This window comes from Mastigoproctus giganteus, chromosome 2 (genome assembly GCF_048544385.1).
Source record: "Mastigoproctus giganteus isolate SK-2022 chromosome 2, ASM4854438v1, whole genome shotgun sequence".
Lineage (NCBI taxonomy): Eukaryota > Metazoa > Arthropoda > Arachnida > Uropygi > Thelyphonidae > Mastigoproctus > Mastigoproctus giganteus.
In genome coordinates this window covers 211,226,682-211,238,813 of record NC_143576.1, presented here as the reverse complement: position 1 = coordinate 211,238,813, position 12,132 = coordinate 211,226,682, and the positions used below count along the sequence as shown (strand labels likewise).

General features: G+C 37.6%; 1 protein-coding gene across 1 annotated transcript in view; it reads left to right on the top strand.

Moving 5' to 3' along the window:
* The window catches only part of LOC150090034 (queuosine 5'-phosphate N-glycosylase/hydrolase), an 80,845-nt gene that overhangs the window by 14,849 nt on the left and 53,864 nt on the right, over positions 1 to 12,132 (top strand). Inside the window, exons 3-4 of the mRNA XM_090368946.1 lie at positions 1,252 to 1,476; positions 3,397 to 3,546. Of these exons, the coding sequence (XP_090225072.1) occupies positions 1,252 to 1,476; positions 3,397 to 3,546 (375 nt within the window). The remainder of the gene's footprint in view (positions 1 to 1,251; positions 1,477 to 3,396; positions 3,547 to 12,132) is intronic.

Sequence of the window (12,132 nt, the reverse complement as noted above, 5' to 3'; positions counted from 1 at the left end):
TGTAATATATATATTTAATAACATAATCTTCATAATGTAATATACAGGGTGATTCACTACCAGTGCGACAAACTTGCAGGAGGTGTAGAGGACACAAAGATGAATTGGAATCACATAGCATTGCAGGGTCCGAAATGCCTTCGTTATGCGGTAGAGGACGTTGAACGGGAGGTCGCGTGAACAGCGATCCCGCTGGAAGTCAGCATTTGCGAACTGTTTCCAAGTAGCAAAAGTCCTCCGGAGTGGATAATCTGCAGGCTCCAATGATTGGACACGTTGCAGATGGTATGAACTCATTTGGTTTGTTGACAGTATCCTCCATACAGTGGATTGGAAAATACCCAATCGTTGGCCTATCGCTCGAGTACTCATACTCGGATTGCCTTCTGCAAGACGTAGGACATTCTCCTCATTGTCTGGCGTCCTCGTCATTCGTTCTCGATTTATGGTACCTCTCATGAAACAACCAGTCTCACGTAACCTTCTCATCATACGATTAAAGAGGAGCACGCCTGTGTGGGAAACGTTCCTGGTATACAAGCGCAGAGCGGCGTGCCCGTTACAGTCCGCAGCTCCATACACGAGGTGCGTGTCAGCCAGTTCATCGTTTGAATACCCGTCCATCCTACTGCCTCGGGAACCGGTTCGCAAATGCTGATTTCCAGTGGGATCGCTGTTCACGCGACCTCCCGTTCAACATCCTCTACCGCATGACGAAGGCATTTCGGACCCTGCAATGCTATGTGATTCCGATTCGTCTTTGTGCCCCCTACACCTCCTGCAAGTTTGTCGCACTGGTAGTGAATCACCCTGTATATTATTGTTGCATAATCAGTGCATAGTTTTATTATTGCATTTAATATATCAGTTTAGTGTAGTATTCTCAATTCAACTGAATTTGAATAAAAATCCTGCCTCAGACCAGAGCAGCAAAGCAAAGGGCTCAAAGTAGCAGGAGTGCTGTGTCTTGGGGAGGAACTGAGGGGGGGAAATGAATGCTCTCCGAATCATGGCTTTACTAAATGTACTACTTGTTTGATGTATGCAGACCTATATGACCACTCCTGACCTCTCAGCTATGGAGGCTCCTTCCTAATACTTATTTACCACAATTTAAAACTAGAATTGCCCTATCATGCATTTACAAGTTTTAATGAGAATTTCTATATTGTGAAGGTTTTATATATGTATATTGTTATATTGCATTATTCTGGTTTCAGTTTTTTAATTATTAAAGTTTCATTATTTCAGATTCAAAAGGCTATTTTGCAAGAAGGATACGATATCAAAACATGGAAAAAACATGAATTAAATCCCAAAACTGTGGATAATAATGCCATAGACTGGATATTTTTGGTTGACACATTAAATTTTTCCTTTTGGTGTAAAGAAGATGAGAAATATGAAATTATTTATAATGGAAAACCCTACACAGGTTACTGGTCTCTCTGTGCTGCAGTAAATAGAGCTTTGAAGGTATGTAAGTATAGTCTAGTAATTTTTGTTAGGCTAGTAATTTATGACTTTGTTTTCCAGATTATGAAACATTTTAGTAATGATCATGAATGGATTAATGAGTTCCTTCTGCTTACAGCCAAGTAGCAGAAGTTAGCTGATTATTTTCTGGAGAAGTTTAACTTAGCATCTGGCACACCTCTTGCATTGAGAGCATATTGGATGAGCTTATACTGCTGAATGAGAGAGAGAGTCCAGTACATTGGTACTGTGTTCTCTCATTCAGCAACCATCATTTAGGCGCTTCATCATTTAGGTGCCTCCATAGCCCTGGTGGGAAGGAGCAGCAGTGCATAGCACACGCTTCTTGATTAGACCGGGGTTCGAGCCTGTCACCACCAAATACAGAGGATGCGGAAAGGTCAGGGAATGACCACCGCATATCCCGGAGCAATATGGCCTTAGTTGCTAATACTCCTAAAAACCAAATAACAAACAAACAAGCATCATCATCATTTTGGATATTGTTCTTCTATTCCCCATATTGTATTGATATGTCAGCTGTTGCACAGTGACCTACCATTTAGCCTGTATGTGCTGCACCTATCGCTGACCATGAACGTCCACCTTGTGTAAGTCCTGTTGGCAGGAGGTGGTTTGACATTTGGACATTGTTCTTTGTACATCTTAACTGCAGTGGGCTGTGTGCAATTGACAAGACATGCTTTTCTGATAAGGAAGCACCCAATGCACGAACTCCCACAATATCATGTCCTTTTGAAACACCATCTTTGGTACATCTCATAATTGCTACCTCATCACTTTGACTTGCATGACTAGATGCAGATTACCACTACTCTAGCATAGGAAGCGGTTCAACTTTTTATACTGTGTAAGCTATGCAGCACAGTCCATTATGGATGGGATGGTAACAATTCAGTGATCATTGCGTGTATATAAATGTTCATGCTCCTTTGGCTAACATAAGAAATTTTGTGTGTGCGTGCGCGCGCGCACATGCACTCTTTTTTATTTCTAGAAAAGTTTTTCTGTTTGGTTTTTTTGTATACTAATGCTAGTGCTTAATGAAATGAACTTATTAAATGTAATTTTGTTCATTAAAAATTTAAGATTTTCATAATGTATTTTTCACAGTTGTTATTTTAAGCAAAATAAAACCTTTATTACTACTTTTATTAATTGTACCAAAAAGTAAAGAAAAGACAAACATAAAATATAAATGTGAGACTGCTAGTCTCTTACTTTCTGAAGTTTATAAAATTGTTAAGTGCATGAAAAGTTGGCATTATACATTTGCGTATATTAATATTTTGTTAAAACATAAATAAATAAAAAATAATTGAGACAAGGAACCATTTTATATAATAATTAAACCAAATGAAGAGTACCTATCTTCTGTAGGAATAGGAGCAATCATAAGGCAACATATTTGTTTTCTTATATTGAAACTAAAAATGAATCACAAAGCAGAATGCAGAAATAGTAGCATGGCTGGTGGTGCCCAATCTGTCAGACACTTTCCACATATAATTCAGAATAAACAATAATAAATTGCTTCAAAAACAAATGAAATAAGATTATGTATATAGTTAGGAAGGTAGAGAGAGAGCAACAGCCACTAATCTTGAATTGGTAATTAATGGATAATAATAGATATTTTACTGGGAGGGGGGGGCTCCATCATACCAGGAACACCACTGTTGTTTTAGTAGCAGGTTGTTAAATGATTCTTGCTCCAATTTCACATTTTACATGCATTGCACTGATTTTTAAATAGACACCTTTCATTAAAATATGATCAATTTTGTTCGTGTAATTGGTACATATCAAACAATTGCTGTGTTTTAATTATGATTATTTAACTAATTGAAACCCATTATGTGTACATGTATCATTTAATAAATGCTCTTCTTTTAACAGAATGCCATTCCTATTTGTAATCCTTCGTATTATGCAAACATCACGCAAGATGAGATTCATTCCATATTAAAGTCAGATTCTCCTTATCCAATGCCTATGATAAAAGAGAGATATCATGTTCTTCAAGAAGCAGGAAAAGTGCTGTTAGAGGTATATATAGAGGATTATTTATATAATGAATTAAATACTTGGTATTATTACTTGAAGGTTAATAAATTTGATTTGTGTTCATCAGATTTTTTGCATTCAAGTATTACAGCCTAGAATTAATGTGTTTTATGAAAACAAATATTATCCCATGATCACATAATCTTTTTATATCTAAAAAGTTTAAATACTTAGACAAGTTGTGGTGTTAGGCATGAAAAAACTGTGTGAATAAAAATAATGTAATACAATGAAATTATTATGCTACATCATTATTATGCTAATGTAAGAACATGCCTTTTTTTTTATTACTACAAATCACTTCATCCAAATAGTGGGAAATTAATATTATAAACTAAATAGATATGTAAAGTATAAATCCAAAATTAGTGTACAAATAGTGCTGTCATGAAACTTTTAAAATACCTACTGATTTAGTACTAAAATTGCCAGACCAGTCATTTTGACCATTTTTAATTTTCAACTACTCCAGTGTTTTGAGTTTTGTTACTACATAGTTGTAATTTTATTACTTTTAATAAAATGATGATATCTTTAATTAAATGCTTTTTGTTTAATCATTATTTTTAAAGTTAAGTGCCATTATACTTAAAAATGCCATATCAGTCAAAATGACTAGTTGATAGTTTACAACAAAAAGCAGCTTTAACTATCGACTTTATTATTTTCCCTGGAATAGAGGTCAATCCTATATGTCTGTAATTACTCACTTTGCCCGCTGAATCCCCCCTTTGTGAATAGGATTCTATTGTAGGCAGTCAACAAGAGTAAATGTATTTTTAGTGGCTCCAGCAAAGGAATTAACACCAGGGGTTTGGTAGACATAATATTTGTTTAAATTTTATTCACTAGTAGATAAAGTTTTGGTGTGCAGTTTAATTTCTGTAATACTTTGTAAATTTACAGATTTAAATTGAAATTCTGTAATACTTTGTAAATTTACAGATTTAAATTGAAATTCTGTAATATATTGTAAATTTAAATTCTGTAATACAGGAATACCTCGCATAGCACGGTTAATTCGTGCCAAAAAATACCGCGCTCTGCAAAACCACGCTGATTGGTGGAACAGACTTCCATCCTTTGTTGTGGAAGTTGATAGCCTAAATAAATTTAAGGCTGAGCTGGACAGGTATTTGGAACGAACAGAGGGGTGAAATGGGAGCGGGTTTTTTTTTTTTTTTTGTGGCTGATGCTGCATAAGCTTGCTTTCTTGCATAATATGCCTCTACTAATGCTAAACAACAATTATTAAAAAGGGAAAGAAGTATTCCATTGACAAGATGAGTCCATGTCACTTGCTACCCTATTTGGAAATTCAGGCCTGAATCTAGATGGTGTTGAATAATTTACTGGAGTGTGTTAGTATTGGAATGGCTAAATGATATAAGCAAGTAAACTGTTTTTGAATTTGCTAAAAAAGAAATCTGCCACTCACGTACTTTTCCTTTCAACAAACAGTGATGATTCAGTCCTTCCTTGAGCTCTACTGAAATCACTGCCTCAGTCAACTTTGGAGTTAATTTATTGCACTTATCTACACAGATACTCAAAGGATAAATTTTATGAGATCCAGCCTTCTTTAACTCCCTATGATTTTATATTTATATCTCCCTGGTTCTTGTCTCTCCTACCAGCAAGAATATGCTTCCCTCCTTCATTTTACTCAACACTCTTGGGCCCCAGTATGCACCACATTTAAATCCCACCTAAGAGATTTGAGTATGGTTAATGTAGCTTGTCCTTTGAAATCCACACATTCTAAGCCATTCCTGCTAAGGACAATAATTAGTGCTCCTGACAAATCTCATCACTGTTCTTTGAATTCTTCCTAGTAGTTCTTTTTTTTTTTTTTTTTTTTTTTTTCAGGTGTAGCCCATACACCTGAATACAATATTTTAAGTGTGGTCTCACCATAATCATATATAAAGAAATGATGATAATATTCTTTTTCTCTCATTGCAAAGGTCCAATCAAGAGGTGTGATGTCCTGTTTACACTGCATGGTGAACCTCACATCTGATTGTGTCATAACTGTAAATTCTTTTGACTACCTTAGTCTTTAACTTATTTTTTGGTTTCTTCTTCTCCAGTTAAAGCATCTTACATTTAATAGCATTAAATTTTTGTTTCCATTTTTCAGACCATATTTCACTGGTCCAAGTAATTTTGAAGCAGTGTAATGAGATTATGGCTATTAACTAGATTATGATGATAGTTTTCTACATCAGCATGTTCGGGAGGCAACTAGAGGGAGTAATACTCTTGATTTGATTATCAGCAGTGATTCTTCATGCATTAAGAATCTGCAGAGAAATGAACCACTAGGTGGCAGTGATCACAGTGTGCTGAAGTGGGATTTACTGAAAGAGGTAACTACCATTAGGGGTAAAGGGAAGGGTTATTGCTTCCGTAAAGGCGACTACGATGGACTGAGACAGTATTTAAATTCTATACAGTGGGACCAACTGATGATGTTACCAACAGCAAATTCAAAATGGGAAGCATTCAAAGAACTTATCTTGGAAGCTACTAGGCTTTACATACCAACTAAGAAATATTGTTCAAGGTTTAGGCCAAAATGGATGTCAGATGAACTAATGAGGCATATGGCAGAGAAGAAAAATGCATGGGATACTTACAAATTAACACATGACACAGAAGCCTATGATAGATACAAGTTGATATGCAACCAAGTTACAAAGGAGGTTAGGCAGGCGAAGGCAGATTACGAGAAATCCTTGGCAAGGGATGCAAAGAAAAACAGCAAAGAGTTCTTTACTTATGTAAACTCTAGAAGGAAGGGGATGAATCAGATTGGTCCACTTGATATTGATGGGTCAACTGTTGATGATCCTGCTCAGGTAGCTAACAAACTAAATGAATATTTTGCATCGACATTCACACATGAGGAGTTATTCAGTGAGGGGAATGCCAGAGGTGTATTCAACTCTAGCAGTAAGCTACAGAATCTTGAAATAACTGGGAGTAAAGTGGAGGAGAAACTGTTGAAGATAAACACAAGAAAGGCACCCGGGGTGGATGGGATCTATCCAGTTATATTAAAGGAGGCAGCAAAGGAAGTAAGCAAACCCTTAGCCATAGTTATGAGAGCTTCCTTGGACTCAGGGGAGGTACCCATGGACTGGAAATGTGCAAATGTGACCCCAATTCACAAAGGAGGATCAAAGGCTGAAACAAGTAATTATAGACCTGTGAGCTTAACTTCTGTTCCAGGAAAATTAATGGAGGCACTGGTTAAAGAAGCACTGCAGGATCATTTAGACAAGACTTCAGTTATAGCTCAGACACAGCATGGTTTTGTTAAGGGGAAGTCTTGCCTGACCAACTTGATTGGATACTATGATGCAGTCACAAAAGAGCTGGATTCAGGGAATAACTTTGATATTATATACTTGGATCTTAGAAAGGCTTTTGATACTGTTGCACATGGAAGACTGCTACACAAATTGGAGCAGTGTGACATTGGAGGCAAATTGCTGCTATGGATAAAGGGGTGGTTGAGGGGGAGAAGACAGAGAGTGGTAATCAATGGACACTGCTCATCGTGGACTGATGTTATTAGTGGAGTCCCTCAGGGCTCAGTGTTGGGTCCATTGTTGTTTTCTGTATTTATAAATGATATTGATGATGGTATATCAAGCTTAATGTCCAAGTTTGCAGATGATACAAAGGTTGGCAGGGTTGTCAAGGACACTACTGACACTATGCTGCTGCAACAGGATCTGGAAAGGTTGAGCAGATGGGCTGAGAGGTGGCAAATGAAGTTTAACATTGACAAATGTAAAGTACTACACATGGGAAACAGCAACCCCAGAGCAACGTATCAACTCTGTGGTACTACACTGACAGTGGTAGAGAATGAAAGGGACTTGGGGGTGATTGTGCAGGCAGATATGAAGTTCTCTGAGCAGTGCAGACGGGCTGCAAGAGTAGCTCATGGAGTATTGTCAATGATATACAGGAATTTTTCCAGCAGGGTTAAGGAGGTGATTATTCCATTGTATAAGGCAATGGTCAGGCCACACCTAGAGTACTGTATACAGGTCTGGAGGCCTCATTTCAAGAAGGATGTAGAGCTGCTGGAACGAGTACAGAGAAGGGCAACAAGATTAGTGAATGAAACAAAGGGGTGCTCTTACGAAGAAAGGCTTAAGTTTTGCAAATTACAGTGTCTAGAGACTAGGCACCAACGAGGTGATCTGATAGAGGTGTATAAAGCCTTGAATGGTTTAAGCATGCTCAATGCTGATGGGATTCTTCCTCTAGCTCAGAATAATCACCTGAGAGGGCATAAATTCAAATTGAGGAAAGACAGATGTAGGATAGACGTGCGGAAATTTGCCTTTAGCCAGCGGGTGGTTGGTTGGTGGAACAGACTGCCATCCCTTGTGGTGGAGGTTGATAGCCTAAATAAGTTTAAGGCTCAGCTGGACAGGTATTTTGAATGAACAGAGGGGTGAAGTGGAAGTGGATTTTTTTTTTTTTTTTTTTTTTGGCTGATGCTGCATAAGCTTGCTTTCTTGCATCAAATGCCTCTACTAATGCTAATGCTAATGCTAACGCTAACTACCTTATGAGCCCTCAAATTTCAGTAAATTTTTACAGCTTCCTCTGTACCCCCCCCCCCAACAGTGTCATTAGTGTGGATTAGAAATAAGAGAAGCCATAACACCAATTCCTGAGAGATTTCACTTGCTATGCTAATTCATTCTGAAGAATATCCATTTATGGTTGTCCTCTGCTTTTGTCTTTCAGCCAGCCTTTGATCTACCTGAAGATCTCTATAACTGCAGCTCACTCCAGTTTATACATGTATAAAAAGTTCTCATGGTGAACTGTATGAAAAGCTATACTAAAATTTAGGTATGCACAGATTGTTCATTTACCTACAAGAATACCGGACAATCCTAATCATACAGCCAATACGCTTGATCTTTTTCTCGCAAACAACCCTTCTAAGTACACGGTCGAAGTGAGAGGTCCTTTAGGCACTTCAGATCACAACTTGCTGATTGTCTCTTCTCCAATGGAACCTTTATCTCATGGCTGTTCCCAACCTCGTGTTGTTTGGCATTACAAGAATGCAAAATGGGATGACCTGCGAGACTTCTTTTCTTCTTTTCCTTGGTCGGATTACTGTTTCAAAACTTCTGATGTCAACGTTTGCTCAGATCGTGTCAGTGAAATTATTCTTGCAGGAATGGAATCCTTTATCCCATACTCCACTTTAAAATCTCGTCCTTTATCTAAACTGTGGTTTTCCAATAAATGTGCTAAGGCTGTTCAAGAGAAGAATGTTGCATATCGTAATTGGCTTGTTTCTAATTCTTCAGTTTCATTTTCTGCCTACACCGAAGCTCGCAACAATTGTAAAGCAGTTATTAATCAGTCCAAACTAGAGTTTGAACAGGCTAAGAGTAGAAAACTTGCTTCTTGCCCTAATGGTAGCCGAGCATTCTGGTCTCTTGCCAAAGCTATTGGCCGCAACTTTTGCCCATGGAACCAAATGGTTCTGTTGTCATTTCAGCCAAGGATAAAGCTGACCTGCTAGCATCCCATTTTTTTTCCAGCTCATGTATTAATGATCTTGGTAAAACACCTCCCACCATTCCCAACACGCTCCATTCAATGCCTCCTGTGGTCTTCTGTCAAAAGGATATCAGAAGGATTTTGATGAATCTTGATGCTAAGAAAGCTCCAGGTCCTGATGGTATTTCTCCACTTGTTCTCAAAACCTGTGCTCCTGAAGTTACTCCTATTCTTTGCCGCCCTTTTTCACTTTCTTATTCCAAAGGTGTTTTTCCTTCTGCTTGGAAATTTGCTCATATCCAGCCAGTTCCTAAAAAGGGTGACAAATCCCTCCCATCCAATTATCGTCCCATTGCAATTACTTCTACTCTTTCTAAAGTAATGGAGAAATCAATTAACCACCAACTCTTAAACTACCTAGAAACCTTCCGTCTGATCAACGATCGCCAGTATGGATTCCGTCAGTGTCGATCCACTGGTGATATTCTCGCTTATGTTACCCATTTATGGACTAATTCAATGGAAAGGTTTGGTGAAACACAAGTAGTTGCTCTTGACATCTCAAAGGCTTTCGATCGTGTTTGGCATAAAGGTCTTCTAAACAAGCTTCCATCTTATGGTTTGCCAACTGTTTTTAGTAATTGGTTATCCAGTTTTCTCTCTGATCGCTCACTGAGGGTGATGGTAGATGGCTCTCTGTCTTCTAACTTCTCCACTAATGCCGGTGTCCCCCAAGGTTCAGTTCTTTCCCCCACTCTTTTCCTCTTGTATATTAATGACCTTCTTCCATTGACTGGAAATCCTATCCATAGTTTTGCCGATGATAGCACATTGCATTCCACTTTCCATTTTGAGAAACCTTGTCCTGCTCAATCAGCTTCAACTTCTCGAAAATCTGCTACCAATTCCTTAAATGCCAATCTTCAGGTAATTCTCCAGTGGGGCAAAGAGAACCTAGTTGATTTCAACCCTTCTAAAACTCAGTCTTGTCTTATATCTCGCAAAAAGGATTCTTCTTCTCCTATTCTTATCTTTAGTGACACTCCGATTTCTAGGCAAAATGATATATCTCTTTTGGGGATTACCCTGACTTGTAATCTCTCTTGGCATAAGCACATTACAAATAATTCCCGCTCTCTCTTTCAAAACAGTCCGAACACATGCTGCCACCAGCCAACATCCATTTACTGTCCAACTTCAAACCCACAGAACCAACTTTTCATCTTCCTCATTTATTCATTCAACTGCCGTTTTCTGGAACAACCTTCTTTCATACGTATTTCCTGAAAATTACAATCTACAGAAGTTCAAGTCCAATGTCAACAAATATCTTCTTTCGTCTTCCCAACCTCCAACCCAAACACGGTACTAAGTACTATAGGTTCTAATACCTCTTGTGTTTGAGGTTCACATAAAAAAAAAAAAAATGTAATGTTGATGTTTCTTGTAACCAATAGTTTTACAACCTCATGCTGTGATCCTTTTAGAATTCTGTTATCAAAGTGGATCTGGCTCCATGGGTCCAATTTGATTTTTTTCTTTTTTTTTATATATCAAAAGAGGGCCTATCTGATTTACTCTCTTCTTAGTATTAGAAAGAGGTTTGTCTAATTTACTTTTTATTTATTTATTTAAGCTATCAGCTTCCACAACGACTTCCCACTGGCTAAAGGCAAATTTCCACACATCTATTCTAACTCATTGAGCTGTCTCGATTGTGCCAATAAACTTCCATTTAAACCAATCAACAATGAGCAGTCTCGATGCTGATGGGATTCTTCCTCTTGCTCAGATTATGAAACTGAGGGGGCATAAATTCAAATTGAGGAAAGACAGTTGTAGAATAGATATGCGGAAATTTGCCTTTGGCCAGCAGGTAGTTGATTGTTGGAACAAACTTCCATCTGTCATTGTGGAAGAACTGGACAAAATTTTAGAGCGAGTGGAAGTGTGAAATGGGATTTTCATGCTTTTTTTTATTTATATCAGTTAAATCTTTTAGCTTTCTTATCCATTTTCACAACTTTCTTTTGCAGTGTTTCCCTACTGGAATGAATGTGTTAATGGCTTCCAGCATAAATTCCTTAAACACTTTCCACATTGTATTTGTATTCCACTTCGTACAGCTGTCTCTCTTCAATAACAGAGAAATACTTTAAGTCTGCTGTAGTATTCCCTCATCCTGTTGAACTGAAGCACCCACTTATTCTTTTGAACATTATCCACTTTATGACATTATGGTCATTGACAATTAGTTCCTGCATATTCTTGTATATCCTTGTACATTTTCTGACATGCAGGAATGAGTAACAGTCAATCCAATTGGTTAAGAAATTTGATCCAACTTAGCATATTGCTAGTATGCAATTTCCAGTCCAGGAGAGGTAACTTAATATTGTTATATAAATTTAAGCAATATGGTATTATGGGTTACTTACTGACTCCTACACTGATCAACCACTTTGTCCAAGTTACTACTATGGACAAAGTGGTTGATGAGTGTAGGAGTCAGTTATAAATGGCCAATGCTCTTCATGGACTAGTGTTATGAGTGGGAAGCCACAGGATCCAGCGTTGGGCACTTACTGTTTCTGAATTTATTAATGATATCAGTATTAGTAAGGCTAAATGAGGCAAGGAAGCAGATTTATTCTTCATCTTCCAAAAAATAAATAAAATAAAAACAGAATATTCTTGATATTCCCATACTTACAAGATAACCATCCAATTCTGTTTGAACTTAGTCATGCTTACTGCCTCTGCCTGCCATTTTGGGAGGCAACTTATTCCAATTTTTGATAATCTTCTGCCTATAAGTGAACTTCATGAGATTTAATCTTCTATTATTTTCTAAGATTTTATATTTGTGCCCTCTGCTTCTTGTCTCACCTGTCAGGAAGAGCAGACCTTCTCATTCATTTTACTAAACCCATTCAGTCCATTCAGTGCCTTATACATCCCATTCAGATTTTCCTTTAGATATTTAGTTCTAAAACTTTGCAGTCCACACTTTCT